Genomic DNA, 24,353 nt, shown 5'->3' on the forward strand with positions numbered 1-24,353 from the left:
TTTATCCCGTATGTTTTCCAAATGGCGGCATGGTGGTGCAGTGGTAGCGCTGCTGCCTCACAGTTAGGAGACCCGGGTTTGCTTTCCGGGTCCTCTCTGTGTGGAGTTTGCATGTTCTCCCTGTGTCTCCGTGGGTTTCTTCCAGGCACTCCGGTTTCCTCCCACAGTCCAAAGACATGCAGGTTAGGTGGATTGGCGATTCTAAATTGGCCCTAGTGTGTAATTGGTGCTTGTGTGTGTCCTGCGGTGGGTTGGCACCCTGCCCAGGATTGGTTCCTGTGTTGGCTGGGATTGGCTCCAGCAGATCCCCGTGACCCCGTGTTTGGATTCAGCAGGCTGGAAAATGGATGGATGTTTTCCAAACATTAAAAACTGCTTACGTTTGAGAGGGTGCAGAGGTGCCACAGATAAAAGCTTCCCTATCTTTAAGTACTTCCTACATTAGTTCCATATTCTGAGTGAATGAAACATAATTGGGTTGTTTAAATTTTTTAAAGCAGGCTTCCCAAAATAGTTAAGTGTGTGGAAAAACATCATAGAAAAGTGCACTTAATTTGTCTTTACTACAGTACAGCAGTGCAACTTGAACACTTTAATGGCAATGCAGTGGAGCATTTAGAAGCAGTTGCAAATCCTAATGAGCTAAATAAACATTGTTTTATCCCACAACTAAGTAGCCGGTGTTGCCCAGGTATGTTTTCATAGTGTGTTAAGGTAAGACAGAAAATATTTCAGTATATTTTAAATTATGTATTTATGTATATGTTGTTATTGGCTGAAAGGAAAGTGACCTATCCATTAGCCCCACCAGTGGTTTTCAACCTTTTTGTACATTTTATAGTAATTGTTCAGGGATGGTTACAGCATCCCCTGACCCTTGGATGGTGTGTGTCACCATTGGAGTTTCAAGCATCACAGTGTTGGGAGGTCTACCTAGGAGTTTGAAATAATGCACAAGCATGGGAGAGTTCACTTTGCAGTTTCGAGCAGCCTATGAAGGGCCTGGGGGTGGTTATGGTATCCTTGGAGTGTCCAAGTGTTGTGGAATGGGATTCACAAAGCAGATACTGTAAGTTTCAATAAGTTCCAAAAGCACTTCCAATAATGCCCAGTACAGGGGATATCATTTGTGTTTTGATAAATATTTTGTATGTCTGTAATCAAATGTAATATTACATAGTGTTTCAGGAAGCATATTTTATTTCATTGATAAGAACAGTAGTGCTTTGTTGTTTACCTAACCAACTTCCCATGAGAGCAGCTTGGTAAGGGTGGCTGTGTTTGTACTTACATGAGTTTATACCGTCCACCACAGGAAGGCCATAAACTGACTAAACAAAGCAACTAGGGGGATGAGTTGTACCTGAATGTGTTGGTCAAAAGTATGGCTGTTTATGATTAGTTTGGAATCAAGGAAATTCTGTACTACGATGTCCCATTGGTTAGTGTTTTTTGGTAAGAATGACATAAAATTGGTCACCTTGCCTTTACCTCTTTTTCTCTCACCATCTGGTGATGAAGAGAAGAGCATGATGAAGACAACTCTGTCTTGGCAGCCATACTGAGACTGGTATGTCAAAACTACATTCAAAGACTGTGTGGTAGCAAAGCAAGCTGGACTGAAGATAAGCTGAGAACCGCCTTGGGCGCAAGATACACTGCTTAAGCTGTAAGGGTTAGGGTTTATCACTATTCACATTGTAGCATGCTTCCTTAGTATTTGTGGACATTTTATAAATAATACATGATTAAATGTGTAACTTAACTGCCGCTTGTTTCTCTACTCTGTCTAATTACCTGAGGTTACAGATGTAGAAAGGAAGTGGGGAAGAAGAGCTAAAGTACCTGATCACAGACTGGTAAGTGTATGAGATATTAGACATTTTATTAAGGTCTGCACAATAAAGAATATAAAATGTTACACAATAAAAGATGTATGCACAAAAATATTCTCTGAATGTATATCTGTAGCTGTCCACACAAATATCTGGATTTATAAAAGAAAACCTGACTGGAGAATATGCATGTATTTATGATAACTCTGACACATCCTTAAATAACATCATGGTGAACCTAAGAGATGATGACACCCTCGATAATGGTGGAAAATGCAATCAAACCACCTAACCGACGATTCACACATATAATAATTCATATCACTGGGTCATTATTAGAATGCGTGTTGACATGACAAACAAATTATACCTCAGAAGTGATGAATGTGATGTACAGACTCTATTTAAGTTGACTTTTTAGAAGGGCCAGTTCTGTGCATTTGCACTAAAGAACTTTTTTGGGTTTTCGTCGATTTATATTGGCTTCCGTTGTCACTTCTTAGGGAACTCGCTGACAGGTCAAGAATATCTCAGCCAAGATTCATACCATCATGCCTGCTGCACTGGAAGCCATTAACTGACCCACAAGGTGTGGGTGCACATACTTAAAACATAATACGTTTTTGCTAACATAACAAGGAAATTTGCAGCAGTTTCTGGTTCTTCTTACATAGTCGGAGTATTTTACTAAATTTATATTGCAATAAGGGTACCTAGTGAGAATGAAGCTGATTTTATTAACTGTGACTAGTGACATTTCATTATCATGCAAGTCATGTGTGATACTAAGATGAGACTGACAAACGTTCTGGCTAAGTGAACAGGGTCAACATCTTTCCCTGACCCCCAGAACACAGAGGAGAGGTAGATTCAGTTACGGAGTGCAGAACTATGTGTCAGGAGGGAGTCTGCTCTCCCACCCATTGTGATTGCACATGTTTGAGGTTCGTTAGCGTAGTCCATGTATGGTTGTTTCAAGGTGGCAACCAGGCAGAGTTTGAGGTGTGTTCATGTACACACATTTACAAGATGATTGTGGTTTGTAAAGGGTAAATTGCATGGAAATGTGTGTACTCTATGAATCTGATTCTTTTTTGTTGTACGCATTTTTTGTTTTTTTGGCATAAGCATATTTTTACATTTGAATCTACACTAAGTTCTATACATGAGACCCCAGGTCCACACAGCCTGATGTGGATAAGTGGGTTAGAAAATATGAGGATGACAGTAGTTCAATCTCTTAAGATTCTGAGATAAATTGTTGCTTTTTCAGATGTAATTAGGGGCCAAATTATAATGAAGAAGAAATGAAGAAAATTAGCCAAAAGCTGATCGGATGACAAACTAATTTCACATTGTTGTCACCTGTGAGGGCCACTCATAAAAGATCTGTTATAGTCAGAAGAGGAGAGAAAAACTTAAAGCATTTGAGTCCTGCCTTCGATTCCAAAGCACAATTCTGTGTTAAAGGTTTTCCTGTTCTATCCCAAACTCTGTAATGTCCTTTCTCTGCAGAAACGTAAAAAACAACATTTTTCATGGCCATCACTGCAAAATATGTGGGGTAAGTAACATATAAAAGAAATGTCATTATTGGCTGGATTATTCCTTTAAAATGATCTCTTGTAATATCTTATTTTACCTCTCAAAATAGATTGTAATTCTTCTTTAATTTTAAATGCAACATTTGTGACCAGTTAGATGATGCCCAATAAAAAAGAATCACTTTTACTTACTCTGGGACTTCACCAAAGGAATCTGTATTTGTTGCTTCAGTTTTGTATTCTTTAATATATTCTCTTGCTGTATTTTGAACATGGCATTCCTAGAAAACAAAATATGAGAGCCTGTGCTTTACTTTATGATGAAACTGAAATTAAACTGAGGCCAGTAAGCTGCCTTGTGCTTTACTGACACTGGAGCTACACATCCAGATGACCCAAGTGAAATGAAGGCACATCTCATATCAAATGTGCCTGCAGAAACTGTGCTGTCCTCGCTCGTTGGAAACAGTAGAAACTTAAGAGTCTTCACAGAGAGAGGCAGAGGGAGTCAGAAGTGGTGGCAATAGAGGAGAACATGGAATAGAGTTCACTATGCATTCATGATGAAATAATTCAGTCAAGCACAATTTTAAATGGTGGGCAGCATGGTGGTGCTGCTGCCTCACAGTAAGGAGACCTGGGTTCACTTCCCGGGTCCTCCCTGTGTGGAGTTTGCATGTTCTCCCAGTGTCTGTGTGGGTTTCCTCCGGGTGCTCCGGTTTCCTCCCGCAGTCCAAAGACACGCAGGTTAGGTGCATTGGCGATCCTAAATTGTCCCTAGTGTGTGCTTGGTGTGTGGGTGTGCCCTGCCCAGGGTTTGTTTTCTGCCTTGCACCCTGTGTTGGCTGGGATTGGCTCCAGCAGACCCCCGTGGCCCAGTAGTAAGGATATAGCGAGTTGGATAATGGATGGATATTTATTTATTGTATTTTGTGCTGTCCTTGTATGCTATGCACTAATACTATCAAGACAAATTCCTAGTACACTTTTTTGACCCTCTGTTGGGATATAGCAGGTTGGAGAATGACTGACTGACTGACAATTTTAAAGTAATGTAATACTTTAAGTATAGTAATGTCGACAAAGGAAAAGAAAAATAATGATATAGATAGATATGAATAGCACCATATACTGTAACAGAAAGATACTGTATGTGGACATATATAGATAGATATTAATAGCACTATCTAATATATAAAGCAGAGTCGATGTATGTGTGTATGTATGTTTGTTTGTCTGCCATACAAATCTGCACCGGACATCCGATCGCCACCAAACTGGGCATGGGGCTCCTTTGTGATTAAATGTTGTGTTGAACTGCAGGGCACCTTTTCACCGACACAACGTTCAGCATACGTCCCCATACTTAAGATGGCCGCACATTGCAACAGAACTTCACTGCGGCGCCATCTAGCGGCAGCTTTGGTCCCTGTGCGTTGCTCTTTACCCATGTTTCTTTAAATTGCCAAGAGATGGCAGAATTGTCCAAGTATGAGAGGGCCGACTGCTTTGATCGGGTGAAGGGGAACTACCGTAGCAATGTAAAACCGGTTATAGATTCCCGGGCAACGAGACTTTGTGCCAAGAGATTTAAACACGCCTGGGGCCGGAAATAAAAGACAGAGTAGGACAACTGCCGTACAGGGTTTTAAATGATCAAAGTGCCACGCGAGATACAGATCATACGGCATGGCAGCAGCTAAATGAGCAAAGAGGAGGTAAAAAAATACTATTTGTTTCCCATTGTATCACCATTTAAGAAGGTGTTTCGGAGGAGCGACTGTGTCTCCTTGGGGTGTGTTTAGCCCCCCTCTTCACAACGCGAGCTGCAGAGATGTGTAGTCGCTGGCATGTAGCGCATGGGGGTGTTGGTGAGCAAAGCGAGCAGGGGGTGAACCCCCTAGTAGTACTATATAAAAATTAGATATATAGACAGATAAATATGAATAGCACTATATAAAAATAAATATACAATAAAAAACAGATAAATATAGCACTAAATAAAACATAAATATGTAGAAAAATAGTTATAATAACACACTATATAAAAGACATATATAAATAGATAAATATAAGTAGGAGTCTATAAAAGATAGATATATCAATAGATAGACATGAGTAGCACTATATAAAAGATAGATAGATAGATAGATAGATAGATAGAAATAGCACTATATAAAAGAGAGATACGGCATATAGATAAATAGATGATAGCTATCAGTTTTCTACTTAGCGGTTAGATAAGTAAACAGATAGATATGACTATGTGAAGAGTAATTCAGTAAAGGTAAAGACAGATAGATAATACTTACTTTCATCCCAAATTAAAATTTCGCTTTTACAGAAGCTTAGTAAATATAGAAATATTTTAAGAAACAACAACAATCCCCTCAAACACAGAGTAGAATTACAAAGGAAAGAAAAAACTTCAGACTTGCTTAAAGATAAGAGAGCAGGCACAGAGAGATATCACAGAGACGCATTCCCAAAGGTGGCCTTCACCCTGAAAGATATTCATTCTCAGGCAGGTGGTAACACCTCTCAGTCACACACAGTCCTGGCAAAGATAAATGGGACTTTGCTGTTCTTCTTTATGATCTGTTAACTGAAGAGTTATCTGAAAGTATAGCCTCCATTAGATCACTGAAGTCTCAGGAGTGAAAGGAGACCAGGGCTCCTAATGACGGATCTACCCTGTTGTACTAACAGCAAAAAAAAGGCCATAAGTGATGTCAGAATAGGGTTTAAAGCCATCTCATGGAATTAGAAGGTGAATCAGCTACAAGCAGTCAGTTGATGAAAGTAAAAGTGGCCAGGGTCTAGGGGTGTGTTAGAATAGGAGTGCTTTGCAGTGAAGCACCATCACATAGTGGACCTACAAAGGCTGTACTTGTTTTCAGTTTGCTTAGCTGTTTGTTTAACCCTCATTTTTATCTCATTCCCATTAGAATATTAGAAAAACTTTTGGCCATTCAGGCCATTCGGCCAAACAAAGTTTGCTAATTCTATCCACTTAATTCCTCCAAAATAATATCAAGTCTAGTTTTGAAGGATCCTAAGTCCTGCTGTCTACCACACTTGGTAACTTATTCCATGTGTCTATGATTCTTTGTTTAAAAAAAACTGTGACCCCATGTTCTTGGTGATGTCATTTTAAAATGTCAGTCTTGATCAACTGGACTAATTCCCTTCATAATTCTAAACACTTCGAGCAGCCAGTTGTTTTTTAAAACCTTTTGAGTACTCTCTTTGAAAGGCACCATATCACATAAACCCTAGACAATCGATGGATGGCTGTCTCAGTTACCTGTACTGCAAGCCTGTAGTTCTTCTGGATGAGCTCATCATTTGTCTTGGTGCCATATGCAATGGCGTTATGCACTTTTAAGACACAAGGATGTCCTGGGTTAAAAACAGGCACAAGGCCGTTGATAACAGTAGTCCGAAAAGCTTTCCGGTGTAATCCTTCCCCAAAATGCACTTCTTCCGTCACAATACAGCCAGGCTTATTATCTCCAAAATATTGGTCGTTGAGAAAATCTTCACGAAACATCAGCTGTGCAAATGTAATTTCTTCTCCTCCTATAAAGAAGACACAAAAAACAAACTGGTTTTATGCAATACTAGGAACACAATTTGGTGTTCATTTTGTTAGCAAGGTGTTTGATCACCATGGCGGAAATACAAGATTGGAAAGTGTAAAGAAACATCTGTTAGTTGAATGTGGAGTTACAGTAAAATGTTATCAGTTGAAAAGGAACTTGCCTTCAAGGTTCTTTTGACGTATGAGATTATTCAGTGCTGAAAGAAGAGAAAAAAGGAAAGATGAATCACACACAAGATGATATTCCAGGGGATTTATTTGGCCATTTGTTGGCCATGAAAGACTAAATGAACTAAAAGGGGAGTGTGCACCTTCTGTGGTCAGGTTGAACTCTGAAGACGCCTTGCCGCAACTGTTCTTCAACTGGCACTGGTACACCCCATGGTCTTTGGCTGTTGCCTGAACGATGGCCAGAGACACTGGGCTCTCATCTCCTGCCCTGCAAATGCACAGACCGAGATCTGGAGTTAAGGCCATGTATTGTTTTGCTTCCTTGAAGACATGGACTGGACGAGACATTCACAAGCTTAATGAGATAACAGCACCCCATTCTCTGTTGCAAATAAATAATCGCGGAGGGGTGGCGAAGAAAAATAGAAAGAAAATGCAGAACGGAGGTTAGTGGAGAGAAAAGGAAGGCAGGAGGAGAAAAGAGCTGAAGCAGTAGTGAGCGAGCAGGAAGACCAGGCTCGTGAGTGTGAAGGCAGGCAGTTGGAAGGAGAACCTCTGAAAAGAGTGTTTGGCTGACTCTCGGGGGAAGTAAGAAGCGGTCACTCCAGGTGAGCAGTTCAGAGGAGCTGGAGTGACCAGAGGTGGGGACAACTCACCACGGAAGGCAGTGGGAGTCAAGGAGGGAGGAAGAACCCCAGTGTGAACGCCCTGGTCACTGGCGACCCAAGTCTCAGTCTGGCAAAGGAGATGTGTGTAGCCAGGGGACAGAAGGCAACCGGACCAGAGGAAGGTCAGCTGCACCTGCGGATAGGGCGACCCGCCTGTTGCAAGGCCCGTTTGGGATAAGCAGGGGAGCTGCCAGTTAAAAGGAGAAGGCAACAGGTTTTTAAAAAGGACGGCTTCCAGCCTGGTGATTTTAACCTCGTTTTAAAGGATTTATTTATTGTGATTTTTAACCTCCACTCATTTCAGATGTTTTTATTGATTATTTATTGAAAATGTTTTGATACACTGCACTATTTATTTGAACACTTTTGTTTTTGTTTTAAATAAAAGCACTTTTGCATGTCCTCATCTGACAGCTCAATCGGTTACATTATTGATGGTGACGGGTTCAAGAGGTTCCCGAAACTGGAAGAGGGATCATGAAGCAGGACCTGCACTGTCACAGGTCTTACTATGGTGTAGAATGGCTACTGCTTGAAATGACTCATTTTTAGTTTATTATTCACATATGGCTACAAAGCCCCTTTCCAGTAGCCATTCCTTCAGTGTCCTAATGATCATCTCCTTTACCTTGTCCTTAATTAGTTATTTTAAATTGGTTATCAGAGAAACCTTTGCATTTGCAGTAGCATATCTGAACTCTGTTATTCTGTCCACTTGGATTGGGTGTTGGGATTCTTAAAGTTCAGTTCTGGGGTTCAAAAATGGGCCAGTGAAAAAGCCTGAGCAAGAAACATGTCAGTCTATTGTGTTTGTTTGGCAGAATGATGGTTATTTCATTTGATTTCATATAAAGTATCATCTCCAGACAGAAGAGCAGCTTTAGCGACAGACTGCTGTCACCATCCTGCTCCACTGACAGACTGAGGAGATCGATACTCCCCCACACTATGGGACTCTTCAGTTCCACCCGTGGGGGTCAACGTTAACATTATACAAAGTTATTGTCTGTTTTACCTGCATTTTTTATCACTCTTTAATTTAATATTGTTTTTTATCAGTATGCTGCTGCTGGAGTATGTGAATCTATCTATCTATCTATCTATCTATCTATCTATCTATCTATCTATCTATCTATCTATCTATCTATCTATCTATCTATCTATCTATCTATCTAAAGGGGTCTATGAATATCTTGAGAGAAGAAAGCAAACTGAATCTACAGAGAATTGAAAGAGAAAGAGAAGGGGAAGGTCCAGATGGTGTGGATGCTAGAGGTCGCTGTTGCCCCTTTAAACCTAACAGACAGACGCACAGGACACAAGCTAACAGCACCAAGAAGATATTTAATTATTTTTCTTCTAGGAATAGTGCCTAGAAGAAATGACCACAGCCACAACAAACAAGCAATTCAGCAAACACTTCTTCTTCTTTCGGCTGCTCCCGTTAGGGGTTGCCACAGTGGATCATCCAAACACAATTCTCAATAATAATCACAGTTCTCTCCTCCACACCTCCCAGCAAGCTCTGTCCTACACCTCCTGAGTCCGGCTCACTTGCTGGGTTCACAGCAGTCCTTTATATAGTCCTTGACCCGGAAGTATTTCGGGGCTTCTGTCCCCGTGAATTTGGAGTACTTCTGGGCTATGCAGACAGTAAAAGCTCGCAGGTCCTCCTGCAGCATCTCCTGGTGGCACCCACACATGCCCAGCAGGGTTGTGAAGCCGAACTCCAGATCCCATGGTGCCCTTCGGGAATCTGGGGCACCACTATGCTGCAGGGAAGTCACCATCTAACGTCTTGGGGGAGGCAGTGTCCCAAAGTAGCCGCCTTCCCCCATCCTTCCATTATTTGGGCATCCATCACAATGGATAACTGCATAAGAACATCAGAGTGTGTAGTTAGAGAAACTAATTCCTCACTGGTCTTCAGTTGATTTCTTCTTTAAATAAACCGCAAATACCAGTGTCATCTGCAACAGAGAGAAGACGATTTTGGGATGCTGACCTTAGAGGCAGAGTTTCAAAGAAAAAGCAATGTCTGAAACTGGCAAATAAAAAGAAAAGGTTAAAATGGACATTGGACAGAAGGTGACTGGAAAACAGTTAGCATCCTGGAATTATCTTTTCTCTATTGCAGATGACACTGATATTTGCCGTGTATTTAAGAAAGATGAGGACCTGCGATATCAGAGCTACACACTCTGTGAGGTTCCTATAATGCAGTTGTCCATCAGGGCCCTCCTCCCCTTTTTCTGTCTTGGTTTGACGCAGTGTGTCTTCTTCTCTCAACACAATAATAGACATCTTTGTACGAAATCTTCTGTTTCTTGGCAATCTGTCCCATGGAATAACCTTCATTCTGCCAAAACAATAATAGTCTGACATGTTTCTTGATTAGATGGCTTCATTCTTACCATTTTTGAACCCTGAACTGAGCTTAAGGACTGCCAGCACCTTGCAACCCAAGTGAACAGAATAAAAGGTCTAAGCAGTGCTAATTCAAATACAACGGTTACACTAATAACCAGTTAGCATGTAAACAGGACAAATTAAGGATACACTAAGGGAGCTGACCATTAGAGGAATTACTGCTGAAAATGAGGCTTTGAAGTCATATGTGAGTAATAAATAAAAAATTGGTCAAGTAATAAGAGCAATTATAAACACTAGCAATGCCTTTGCTATATTTTTAAATCAATGACCAGAAAGCAGGAGAGAGATCTGGAGGTGGCAGAGTTAAAGATGCTAAGATTTGCATTGGGTGTGACGAGGATGGATAGGATTAGAAATGAGTACATCAGAGGGTCAGCTCAAGTTGGATGGTTGGGAGACAAAGTCAGAGAGGCGAGATTGCATTGGTATGGACATGTGCAGAGGAGAGATGCTGGGTATATTGGGAGAAGGATGCTAAGGATAGAGCTGCCAGGAAGGCCTAAGAGAAGGTTAAAGGATGTGGTGAGAGAGGACATGCAGGTGATGGGTGTGACAGAACAAGATGTAGAGGACAGGAAGATATGGAAAAAGATGATCTGCTGTGGCAACCCCTAATGGGAGCAGCCAAAAGAAGAAGAAGAAGTAATTGCCACTTGGTAATAAAAGGTATCAGTTTCTATCAAAAACAAATTGTGGGTGACTGCAAACTGTTGAATGGTAGTGTAAAAGAAAATGCCAGTACATCTCTACTGCTCTTAAAATAGCACCACGCATGACTGGACTTTCCATCCCATCCAATTCCAAGCGTGCATTGCGCAACTCGGTGACGTCAGTGGGCTGCACAGGAGATGAGTGGTCTTTGAGCACTGAAAGATTCAGTGACGTCGGCTTGAATGGAAAGTGACCGGTTGGCTCACTGTGCTGTAGCAATATTCATTTCACTGAACAGACTCAACAGCTTGTTTTTCCACTCATCAAGCTGGTCAGTCTAAGGTCTTTAGATCTGAGCCCAGTTGGAGAACAGTGAGTGTGACTGACACCTGTTACAATGGAAACATTTACTCTTTCTGCAATGTAACCTAATAAAGCTTTTAGCTTTAAGTTGCTCCATTCAGTGAAAGTGCAAGACCACCACCACCACCGTCCACCCACAGAAAAATGACATATATACAATTTTTTTTTTAGTTTACAGAAATCACACCTTGTAATAGTAACTACAGATCAAAGCAAACACCAAGGGAGGTGCAAACCTGCCTTCCTTACTTGCGCTGTATTTTAGCCAAAATCATGGAGTCTTTAGTCCATTTTATAGTGGAGTCTGCACAGATGTGGCTGAACTGGCAACAAAGTTTGATGTTTCCAGAATCGTTGGCAAAAGTTTCTGCATGGATATTCTGGAGCAGTATAGGAGCTGAAAGACAGAATTATTCAATGAAGTAAAAACAATAATAATAATGAAATGATGAAAAAGGCAAAGCATACATCAGGCACTCAGGGGTATGGGGGCCCAGACATAGAGGCAGCAAAGTGTGTAAGACCCGAAGAGGACGCACACTGTGCCTTCCATAAGCACGTCTTTAAGCTGTAGGAGGAACGCGGCAACCAACACAAGCACGAGGAGTATGTGGAGTACTCTTGGGGTTTGAGTTTATTTTTTATTCATTCCTATTAAAGATCTTTAAAGTCATCAGCCCACTGCGAGACAGAGTTCATGAGGTTTTCAATTAGTCAGGCAAAATAAAATGAGTTCCTCTGCTGTAGGCATCTCAATTAAAATAGTTGGGATGATAACTGTGATATCCTAGCTCTTTCTAAGAGGCCCTTAATCATCACATCACAGCTGGCTCCAAGACATCTTTACTCACAAAGTGGAGCCCCATCAAACATTTCAACATTTCATTATCGAAATAGAAATTTTTTAGCACAGGATGGCATGGGGCACCAAAGAAACAACTGCATGGCACAAGGACCAGCCCTGCATTCTGGGAAGAGATGTTTGTGTTAATATTGTTAATTAAAATAGAATGGTTAACCTTAGCAAGTGTAGATTTAGAACCAATGAGGAGCACCTCAGTTTAATTGGAGAAAACTGTGAGTCATCCATGTCTTTATGTCTTGGAGACATGTCATAATAGTTTCTGCAGGGAAAGCAGAAGTGGATTTAGTGGATAGATATAGCTGTGTGTCATCAGCGTAACAATGAAATTTAATACCATGGTGTCAAAAGATATTACCTATTGGGAAGATATAAATGAGAAAAAGAAGTGGCCCCAGAACAGAACCCTGCAGAACTCTCTGAGTAACAACTACATTCTCAGATTTAAAGCCCATTACTTGAACAAACGGCCTCCTATCAGTGAGGTACGAAGAAAACCACTGGAGGACAAGGCCACAGACTGCAAAAGTATCTGATGAGATATGGTGTCAAATGCAGAGCTGAGGTCAACAACTAGAAAAATTGATAAAAGTCCCATGTCAGCTGCCCGGAGAAGATCATTTGTGATTTTGACCAAGGCAGTTTCTGTCATGTGTTTAGGATGAAACCCAAATTGAAACTATTCAAAAAGGTTATTTTTTGAAAGATGGGACTGAAGTGGGTAGGCAACTATTTTTTTGAGAACTTTAGATATGACTAGAACATTTGAAAGATGCCGTTAATTGTTAAGAATATTAGGGTCTAAGGCAGGTTTTTTCAGAATTGGAGTATATGAGGCCGTTTTTAGTGAGAGGGGGTCATGCCTGTAGCAAGAGAAGAGTTAACTATAGTAGTTATCATGGGGGAAATATATGACAGACAGGACTTAACAAAGCTTGTAGGTATTGGATCCAATTGAAGAATTTGTTATAAACTCTGAGATATTATTTTCAGCTGGTAAACTGAAATCTGAGAATAGGGTGGTTGGTTAGGGAATATGGGTGATAGCGGAAAGTATTTCATTTTCTGTAGAAATAGAGGAAGCAAGTTGCTGATGGGCTTTTCCAATTTTTGAGTTGAAGAAATCCAAAAAAGTACAGCAGTATTTAACAAAAAGGTTAAGGTGAGTGACATTTTCTGGTGGTGTAATTATCCTATTCATTGCGGAAAAAAGAGCTCTAGTATTTTTCCCTCCTATATTGATAATGTTAGAGTATTATACAGTTTTGGGAACAGAAGAGAGCATTTTTGTATTTTAACATATGATCTTTCCTTATGTACAAAAAGACCCGTCTGCTTAGCTAGGCGCTCCAACTGTCAGCCCATGGCCTTGAGCTGACGGAGTTCAGATGTAAACCAGGGAGCAGTGAGAATAAATGAAACAGTCCATGTTTATAAGGGAGCTAGTGTATCGAAGGCAGAAGACAGAGCAGCATTGTAATGGTCTACTAATTCTGATGGTGTGGTAGCAGAAGGAGAAACAGGCTGGAATTGCAATAAATTAACAAGGCTTTCTGGGTTTACATGCTTGACATTACCAAATGAAATCACACACTGAACCTTTATTTTACTGAGAGGTAAGCTAACATCAAATGTAATCAAATGTAATCATTTGTGATCCAGAGATGGGTAATTCAGCAGGAATAAGATTGTCAGGTATGATACCAGAGCAGCAAAGTCTAAAATATTACCTTTGTTACGAGTTGAAAAGTTCACACATTGAAATTAAAACAGTCAAGGATTTCATTAAAATCATTTGTGAGTCATCAGTTGAGGTGTCAAAGTGTATGTTAAAGTCACCCATAAGGATGACATTAGGAGACATTGGACACAAAGTAGTTTAAATAGTAAAAAGTTTTGGTATAAAATTACTTGATAATTTAGGAGATCTACTGTATATAAGACAACAATCCTAGTAGGTGAAGGTCCGCTGAGTTTGCCAGCTAACAGTTCAAAGGAAGGATACGCTGGAAGAGGTATCGGTAATAATTTTAGGTCTTTGCAGTGAATTATTGCGAGACCACCTCCCCTCCCCAAAGAACAGGATTTAGAGATACAGACAAACTCCAGAGGGAGCACTTGATTTAGATGAAAATAATCACCCTGTTGCTGCCAAGTCTCCGTAATACATAAACAGTCCATCAGTGTCTATGATAAAATCACCAATCAGCACAGCTTTGTTAGAGATACGCGTAGATCGAGTGTTAAATAATCCAAACTTCAAAGTGCCTATGGAAGCATATTACAGTGATTTTACTAGAGGAATCAGCACGTTATGATCAACACGTGACTCAAAAATACGTGGACAAGAGCGTCCTTCTGACCAAAGTGAAGAAGTAGACCCGCTGTTACACCTGCTGAGACAAAATCGACAACGAGACCCCCGGTGAATGTACTTTGAACATCGGAGATCAGCAGGTAATTCAGTTTGTTTGAAGTCCATACATTTCATCTGGTGAGTATTTTAGTTTTGTAGATGTGACTGCATTAGATCTCAGAGTAGACACAGTAATCCATGATAACCAATTGAGGTTTATCATAGTAAATTTTCAAAAATCACCTAAGCAAATTCCAGATTGGCAGCAAAGCAATGTACCCCTTGTGTACTTACTCGGCCCAATTAAAATAACACGTTAGCCAGTAGACCGTCACCACTGGGATTTCCACAAATACTCAGCAATTGACAAGGGGCAGTTTCCACCACCTATTCATCAAAGCTAGATGCTTGAACAGATAATCAGCGAGAGGATTTCCATTTACCCACACAGATTGCAGCCAACAGAGAACAGTTCTACAAGGGCTTGTGCTAAGGCCGAAAGAAGCAAGGGACAGGAATGCGTGATATCAGTTTTTAATCCAATGCAAAGGTGAAGGCAGATCTGATGCAAAATGCAAAAAATGAGTAAAAGACAAATAGAAAAAAATATTCAAACAGAGCAGCGGCAGACAGAAACGCTAGTGTTCACTTTCGGTTCCAGAAAATCTGCTAGTCTGGTTCCTCAAAATTCTCTTTATGTACTTTTATCAGTTTCAGGAATCCCAGAAGTGGCCATTATCTTCTTCTTATATTATCTTATCTTCATCATCTTGGGTTCACCTTCTTCCCTCTGAGAGGCAGGAGCACCTGGCCATGCTTTCTTTATACCACTCATTTAAGGGTGTGGGGCGGTGAAGCTTCTGAAGGCCAGTCACCTTTCTAAACTGCATCTCACAAAGCTCAAGGGAACAGTGACCCTTTCTAATGTGCGTTTCTAACAGGAATCGACAGTGGATTCAAGAAATATCCTGACCTCTTCACTTTCTGCTCAGTTTATCATGTTGTAAATTTAATTTTAAATGGAGACATTTGCCATTTTTACCTATCAATTTACACTCACTAAATCATAATGGCAACGTGAAAATTTGTTTTCAGAAAGGTTTGCAAATTTATTAAAAATCAAAAACTGAAATTGCTCACTCATATAAGATTAGATTAGATAAAATTTTTATTTTATTGATCCTATGGAGAAATTCAAAACGTATTCAAACCCTTAATTCAGAACTTTGTAGAATCCCCTTTGGTAACTTCAGATCTACTTGAGTAAGTCTCTCTCCAGCCTTTGAACACCAAGATTTGGGAAGTTCATCATATTCTTCCTAGCAGAAGAATCTCTCAAGCCCCATTAAATGGTTTGGAACGGGTCTGTAAACTGCCATCTTCAGGTTTCCCTATGGGGTTTAAGTTTGAGCTTTGAAATGGGCCACTCAAAGGCAGTCAGAGACTTGTCCTGAATCCACTCCAGGCAGTGGCGTAGCTAGGATGGGGCAGAGGGGGCAGCTCACCCCGGGCGGCACATTTTTGGGGGAGGCATTATTGGCCAAAAGGCTCAGTACAATTCGTGTGTAAGCAGCAGGGTTCGGAAAAATATCCCTCATAAATGAAAAAAGTCAAAAAATGTATCAACAAATGCTTCAAAAATAATTTTCAGACTGTCCCTATGTGATGGCATCAGACACAGCAGTTGAAATTTATGAGACAATAACAAAAATAAACATACACATTACACCAATAATAATTTCTAGAAAGATAAACAACTAATTTACAGTTTATAATTTTGTTTCATTATCAATCCAAATGTGTTCTTGCTCTGCGCAGGAAACATCCCCACCTATCACTTGTACACTACACTGGTTCTGGTTTTTGCAGCATAATTATATTAAACTAATAATAAGAATGCGGCTTATCAGTGTGTCTATATTATATTCTTGTCTGGTTGATGCTTATAAATAATTATATATGAAAAGTATTGCTGTTTCTCTATATATGAACTATGGGGTAACCCCTGCTCGCTTTGCTCGCCAACCCCCCTGGCCTGCGCTACGTGCCAGCCACTTCGCGTCTCTACCACTCGTGTTGTGAAGAGGGGGGCTGAACGCACCCCAAGGAGATGCTGTTGCTCCTCCGAAACCCCCCTTAAATGGTGATACAATGGGATACAAATAGTTTTTTTTTACCTCCTCTTTGCTCAATTAGCTGCTGGTTTGCTGCTGTTGCCGTGCTTTAGATTTAGATGTGGTTTTATACCTTTGTCCTGATTGATACTTCACCACAATTTCATTACAGAGGTCTATAGGGTGGTCTTGGACTTCATGACTTGGTTTTTATCCTGACATGCAGTGTCATTTGTGGGGCATTCTATACACTGGTGTGTGCCTTTCTAAACGATGTTCAATCAACTCGGTTGGCCACAGATGGACTCCAGTCAAGTTCTACCTACACACATTTTGTTGGAGAATTAAAGCAAACAGGAGACACATGACCATAATGTGGAGTGCCACAGAAAAGGGTTTGAATATTTATATGAACGAGAGATTCCAGGTTTTGATTTTTAATAAAATTGTAAACCTATATGAAAACACTTTTTCACTTTGGGTTACTGAGTGTAGATTGACGGAGACAAATGGCAAATTTATCCTTTCAATATTAAATATGTAACACATTAAAGTGTGCAGAAAGTGAAGGGGTCAGAATAATTTCTGAATCCACTGTGTATGTAACATAAAGCACATGTGTTATGGACACAACAAGGAAGCCCAATAAATGTGATCAAGAAAACAGATTAACCAGGAGATGATAACCAAAAGGATCAGCAAAAAACTGTCAAATGAGTCAAACCCAAGACATATTTGTTATTTAAAGGGCAAAAGACCAAAAAAAACCTGACACTAAACCTTTAGAGATTTGTTGGGAACACTGACTATCACTAAGGATTTTTTCAAACAGAGTTTTATCCAACAAGAGATACTGAACGTGACAGTTGCCTCCATTTATAGACAGTAAGTGACCTCATTCGCTGCTATGATCACAATCATGTGTCCCATCTGGAATGGTGTCAGGAAAATAAAATAATCAAAATTGTAAGACAAATCAAACTAGTCAGAATCAGTCTGGAAATGCACAATTAAAGAAAAAATAATACATTTTAAAAATGGTGCCCAATAAATGTAAGAACTTCAAGAAAAAAATTTAATAAAAATGCTCAGTCATAACACTATGTTACCGTAAAGGTGTCTACTTTGTGTGTTTCATAGTAAACCAAGTTAGTGCAAAAGTCAACTGCCATCAATTTAATAAATGAAATAATAATATACTCTTAAGGAGAAAAGTTACAAGATTAACAAGGTCTTTAATAAGTTAAAGAGTGTTATGGTCCTTCATTATAAATATTGGTTCCTTTCCATTAATGCATGGTGTAACTTTTATTGCATGAGTAGCCATAGCTACAAAACATTAAGTAAATGAGGAACAAAGATGAAAGCCACAGATCCAAAATGCAAAGATGCCCACCCATCCTGAAACACAGTTAAAGAGACAGTAATCTGGTGTGGCCTTACCTTTGTCTTCTTGTTTCCCTGGTGGTTTCTGGGTCTGTATTTCATCTTGATGATGTTTCCTGTGACTTGTCTGTCCGGCGGCTCTTTGACATTCTTTATTCTTCAGCTTGATGTGTTCATTTCCTTCCACGCACTGTTTCTGCCTTTTCTTGTCTACTAGGCCAGCCATGTTTTTGTCATCTGGGACACGCACATGTTTGGCGAGTTCTTCACTACCCTGGTGCACATGTGGCTTAGGGACAGCGGGCATCTCTTCACCCACCGAGTGTGAGATTTTCTGCTCTGACATGATTTTTCCTTGTGTTCTTAAGGGAATGCCCATATCATTTGAATGGGCACAGTCTATAACAAGGTTTACATTTTTTACGACTGAGGAATTGCTGGTAGAAGCTTTATCATGAAGTTTTGTTGCAGGAGCAGTTTGTCCTTTGAGCTTTGAGCTAGTTTTCTCAACATTCTCCACTTCTCTTACAGGAGATACTTTACTTTCTTGAGATTCTTTGGGTAATCTGACTTTTGATTTTGCTGTGGATTTTACTTTTCCGCCGCTTAACTTATTCAGACTTTGTTCTTTTTTTGTTCCGCATGAAGAATCAAAATCGCTTGATTGTCTTTCTAGTTTTTGGCCCTTCTGTTGAGTTTCAGAACCTCCTGCTGACTCAAGTTTTCTAGGCAGCATAGTAGGCAGCTGACCATTACCATGTACCTTTTGTTTGTCATCTTTTTTTGGTGGAGGGCAATTTAAAGAAATTTCAAGGGCAGGTTTAGCCAGGGCAGGCTGAGATTCTTTAGAACTAGACCTAGATGATGGATGCTTGTTGTGAACGGTGCCTTTCCGGGAAGTACTTGTTGGCCTCTCTTCCTGGAGGTGTACCGGTACACCTGTCATTTTAGTATCATTCTCAGGATTCTGAAGCCCTGATTTCTGTGAAGCATGTTTGGATTTTGTCTCCTGCACAGAGACTTCGTCTTTTGTGTTTCCAATGTTCATTGTAATGACTTTAAATTTGGAATTCCCTATTTTTGTAGATTGTATTGTGTGCTCAGCTGCTGCCTTGTTTAAACCTGAATCTCTAAAATAATGAGAAGTCTTATTAGGACACTTTACAGCTTGTGATTTTTTACATGATGGTGTTTTATCATATGCAGACAAATGATCATCCTTCATGGGCATCTGAGTTTCACCAAGAGAAGTTTCTGAGAAAGGAGGGTAGATAAATTCTGGATTAGTGAACTTTACACAACAATTTGATGAAGCAGATTGCATTACTGCCATACTCTCATGTTTTATATTCTTTAAAATTTCAGTTTGGACTAGGTCTTCTTGTGGAGGGCTACACTGTGGTTCTTCTTTTGTTGTCTCATTTGTGTTGAACTGCAGACCTGATAAAAACGTTAAATCTTCCTTTTGTTTAGATGAATTCCTAGAGCTCCTTTTGTTACTCTGAGATTGATCGAGAATTGTGTGTGGACTGCAATTTAAATTTTGATCAGTTTTTAAACCTTTTATAGGATCCCTCTGAGTTTTCCTTAGTTTTTCTGCTTTGAAATGCTGTGAAATGACTCCTAACATTTCATTTTCGATGTTATCATTGTTTTTGTCTGTCTTGAGTTGTTCCATTTCTGTCATTTCATTGAGAGGAGCACTTATGGTCCTAGGTGTTTTCTCCTCTGAAGTTTCTGAAAGCTGAGTATTTATATCATTGTAGAGACTAGATTTGTTAAAGCTTTCTCCTTTAATGGAAGAGCATCCACAGTGATTTCTGCACAGTGACTCTAATTTTGGGATGATGTCTTGCTTGCTATAAAACTTATCTGGCTTGAACAGCCCATAATGAGTTGTAGTGTCTTCCACCTGAGTGTGAGCACATAACTGCTTATTGTCTTTGCTAAACTTGTCAGAGTCTTTTAAGCTCTCCCATGGTTTCTTTGGCCCTTCTGTGTCAAGGTTCCCAGTTAGTTGAAGGCTCACGTCACTATCATAATCAGATTTCTGGGTTATCAGTATCTTGTTGTCAATCCCGAGATCAAGAATAGGTGTACCAGGTTCATTGGTGACCTCTGTTTTTTCGGGCTTTCCTTGCTGTAAATTATCTAAGAGACGCTGTAGCTGGTCACTTACTTTATATTCCTTGCTGTGTGAATTCCGATGAATCATCTGTTCTATTTTGTTCTTTGTAAACAAGGAGGTTTGCTTCCCTGATTCCATGCTGCTCTTTTCTGAATGTCTAACAGGGTGGGCATCTCCATGCGTATCACTGGAATCTGAATCTTTATTATGGTGTGTTTTTGGCCTTGTCTATTCAATAATCAGAACAAAAAACAAAAAAGACATGTCATTAATGTATTTGTCAAACTTCCATGATGCTCTTTTCTCCCTAACAAATGAAAGCAAAAATATTTGTAACATAATTTACTTGGGTGTCATTTCCAGAATAGTAAAATACTGTAAGAAAACAATCTGCTAATTATTGTAAGCATTAGTCACAAGGAACGAGCCAATCTGGATGGAGTGCCAGTGTATTACTGGGCACACTCAGATACACAGTTGAACTCTTGCATACCGGACCAACATAGAGGTCCTTAACATTAGAACATTAAAGCAATGTTTGACAAGAACAGGACACTCAGCCCAACAAACTTCTTAAATAACATTGGGCTAAGTTTCAAAGGTCCCAAAAGTCTTACTCTCTACCACAATTCTTTATTCCATGTGTCTGTGGTTTTGTATGTGAAGAAAAACTTTCTAACGTTTCTGTGAAAATTTCCCTGGGCAGGTTTCCATCTGTGTCCCATTGTTCTTTTTGAAGAAGTCATTTTAAAGTAGCAGCTGAGGTCCACTGTACTAATTCCTGTTAATCATGTGTCACACATTTGTGAGTAGGAGGATGTTGTATGGACCAAGCAAAGGTAATTCCACGCCAGGCCAGGGGGTGGCAGGGTGCACTAAAACTTCTTCTGTTATCTCTACAGACCAGCCATGGAAAAACCTGTCTGATTCAGAGCTGATGACGTTGCTTCCAGCACTCAGCATGATGTCACCTCCAGTTCCGAATATCACTTCTGGTGCACCGACTGACATTGGAAGAATATCACGTCCGGTTCCTGTACACCCCTTAAAGCCGCCATCTTTGCAAACCCTCATCAGTTCTGTTGTGGATCAGTATTGTGAACATCTCTGTGCTATTTAAAACTCTTTTGCAGCCAGGAATATTATACGGGTGGCTGCCCCAAACCTTTTTAAGTGTGTCGAGTCTGTTCATTTTCACACGTTACCTCTTAATGTCAGTTTGCTTAAATGAAAACGGTCCACCTTTCCAATCTCTCCTCATAATTCATACCTCATATTCCTAGAATGTGCCTAGTCGCTTTTCTCTGAACTTTTCCTCAGGCTTACTATATCTTTTTGTAACATGGAGACCAAAACTGCACACAGTATTCCTGATGAGGCCTCACAGATGTGTTATATAGCTTAACCTTCTTGACTTGTATTCTACACGTTGTGCTGCACAATCTATCATCTTATTTTTAGAAGAATTAAAAGGATAGAACTGGCGAAATAGGCTGTTCTAATGTTCTACTGATCTAAAATGTTTTCTTGACCAAGATTTTTGTTTAGCAATTAGGGTTTGGCCCAAAAGTTTTATCGGTAAGTTTCGACCCTAGTCTGTTTTTGGTTACATTTCATCTTCCAGTTCTTGAATCTTAAAGTATCCTTCCTGTCACGCTATGCCAATATACATACAAAGAATAGGTAGCCAAAGAGAAAAGCCATGCAAGCATGGAGTAAAGTTGCATACAGTTTTAAACCCTCTATTCATGAGTTGTGAGCAGCATAGCAAACTACTGTGCCCAAATGAAATGGAATTTCATATCTCAAGTAGTGAGAAGTCAAGCAAAATGACCCCTTTTATTGGCTAACTAAAAAGATTACAATATGCAAGCTTTCAAGGCATCTCAGGCCCCTTCTTCAGGCAAGATGAAAGAAGTTGCCTCAAAAGCTTGCATATTGTAATTATTTTTTAGTTAGCTAATAAAAGGTGCCATTTTGCCTTTCTTCTCATTACATACATAATGGCTAACACGTGTCACACATGTGCGAGTAGGAGGAAGCTGAGCGGACCAAATCAAGGTAATTACCTGCCAGACCAGGGGGTGTCAGGTTGCACTAATCCCACTTTTGTTATCTCTGCAGGCCAAATACGGGAAAACCTACCAGACACACCACCAATGACGTCACTTCTGGTTCCAGCGCTACGGACGACGTCACTTCCGGTTTTTGCCTTTAAAGCCACCATCATTTCTTAAGCACATCAGTTCAATTCAGGACTCGAAACAATGCACATCAGTGCGCTAAAAAAACCCATTTGCAGCCAGTGAGAATATATGGGTGGCTGCCCCAAACCTTTTATGTGTGTCGAGCCTCTTCTTTTCACACATGGTACACCACCCTTGTACTATATCTCAAGTAACAATTTTTGAATTAGACTTGAAAAGCAAAAACAAACAAAATTCTTAAAATAATTGAGAAAATCAACGTCTCATTTAAAAGTAACTGTGGTGGACATGTTATCTTTAATAGCACTGTTTGACTTTATAAGGCTGTATGTGTTATGCATAACCTGACCAGAAGAGAACTGGGTGTCAGTGATGTTCTGTGCTGACTTCCACATTCTTTTTAATGTTTTGCAGTCCTAAGCTGAGCAGGTGTTGTCTTATGGCGTAATGTAGCCGATGTGGATGGACTCCTCAGTTGCACAAGTCACTGAACTCAGATGGAAACATCTGGGATTTCCTCAGACATCTGATGAGGTAAAGACTTATATGATTAGCGGCTAAGATATGCTGTGGTCAGTTTGGACAATCTGTGATGGTATAGTGTTGGTATAAGTTATATTATTTATTATATTATTTTATTGTTTCTTTTTTTAAAGTGTTTACTATGATGACTCTGAAAGAGCTCTGCAAAAGAATTCCAATGTGCTTTGACTGTTGGTTTTATGCACAAATGGCAAATAAAGAAACCTTGAACCTTGACTCCAAGAAATGAGAATCCTCTAACTCTCTCCATAGTGATGGTGAGACCAAGAAATGTGACACCTCCAACTCTCTCCATATCCATCTCTGCTAGTGTAGACAGGAGTGTGGTCTGAAGGCTACAACCAGCTTGGCTCCCTAAACTTGCTCACATTAACAGTGATTATTGACCTGGCACCACTGTGTCAGAAAGCAAATGTGTTCTCTGTAAGCTGAGTTGTAAGAGCCAATCTAAGAAAGTTAAAGTTTTGATTTAAACTCATATTGATGTTTTGAATAGAATATAAATGTCTTTCATAGTCATAGCTTATGGTATAGTCTTTTTCCCCTATACGTTAGCAAGAGATAGAACCTTCTTACTATAATTGAGTAACATTGTGATAATAACCTCAGTTTGTTTAGAACAGGTCCCAGTAAAGAGGGACTTGAAAGACCCAGTTTAAGCTTAGAAATGGGATAAGCATACAGTTTTCTGACCGTTTAGAAATGGTAACGATTTGAGATGTAACAAGATTAAGCCTAGAACTGAACTTTTCTTAATATTAATTTTTCCTTTTTTTTGCTATTTTCATTTTCTTTTTTGTGTGAACTGTTTTACTTTGAAACTTAACTAAACTTTTAAAAACGAAAATATTTGTCTGTGGAATCATTTCTGCGTATCAGGCTTTTATTGAATCCCATTTTTGAGTTGAAGCTGCTGAACTTTGGTAATTTTGGGAAAACGCAGCTACATTTGTCATTATTGCTGGTAAAAGATGGTGGTGGAGCACTCTGTTGTAGTCCTCGGCCGGGACGCCCAGGAGGACGAGAGGAGGGCTTGTGCCTCCTCCAGACCGCGAGGGGGCATCCGTCCTGGTTATGTTGGGGGCCTCGGGTGAAGGGCTTGGAAGCCCAGCCCTGTAGGGACCCGTGGCCACCGCCAGGCGGTGCCCCGATGCTGGTATATCCCATGTGGTCCCACGCCGGGGCTGGAGCCCGGCCGGGATGCCCAGGAGGACCAGAGGAGGGCTTGTGCCTCCTCCAGACCGAGAGGGGGCATCCGTCCTGGTTATGCTGGAGGCCTCGGGTAGAGGGCTTGGAAGCCCAGCCCTGTAGGGGCCTGTGGCCACCGCCAGACGGCGCCCCAGTGCCTTATTATCCCGGGAGCCCGGCACCGCCACACCAGCAAGTACCGGGGGGAAGACAACAGGGGACACCCAGACGGCTTCCGGGTGCGCAGCCGGCACTTCCGCCACATGGGGGTGTGTCTGCGGGAGATTGTCGGGAAGCAGC

The 24,353-nt window shown here is 40.4% G+C and overlaps 1 protein-coding gene and 1 long non-coding RNA gene across 3 annotated transcripts in view; one reads left to right on the plus strand and one right to left on the minus strand.

Moving 5' to 3' along the window:
- Positions 1 to 24,353, minus strand: part of alpk2 (alpha-kinase 2) — a 79,670-nt gene that overhangs the window by 6,555 nt on the left and 48,762 nt on the right. The window contains exons 5-10 of one of the 2 annotated variants that reach the window (XM_039750476.1): positions 18,045 to 20,343; positions 11,519 to 11,666; positions 7,295 to 7,422; positions 7,145 to 7,180; positions 6,687 to 6,961; positions 3,572 to 3,660 (exon numbers count right to left, since the gene is read on the minus strand). In XM_039750476.1, the coding sequence (XP_039606410.1) occupies positions 3,572 to 3,660; positions 6,687 to 6,961; positions 7,145 to 7,180; positions 7,295 to 7,422; positions 11,519 to 11,666; positions 18,045 to 20,343 (2,975 nt within the window). Of the gene's footprint in view, positions 1 to 3,571; positions 3,661 to 6,686; positions 6,962 to 7,144; positions 7,181 to 7,294; positions 7,423 to 11,509; positions 11,667 to 18,044; positions 20,344 to 24,353 lie in introns of those variants that run through there. The other variant, XM_039750477.1, reaches the window with a different exon arrangement.
- Positions 1,811 to 23,338, plus strand: LOC120527261. The gene is made up of 4 exons (XR_005633302.1): positions 1,811 to 1,859; positions 3,351 to 3,399; positions 22,737 to 22,856; positions 22,979 to 23,338. It is a non-coding gene; the product is annotated as an uncharacterized LOC120527261 (long non-coding RNA).

The sequence above is a fragment of the Polypterus senegalus genome, chromosome 4 (assembly GCF_016835505.1).
Source record: "Polypterus senegalus isolate Bchr_013 chromosome 4, ASM1683550v1, whole genome shotgun sequence".
NCBI lineage: Eukaryota > Metazoa > Chordata > Cladistia > Polypteriformes > Polypteridae > Polypterus > Polypterus senegalus.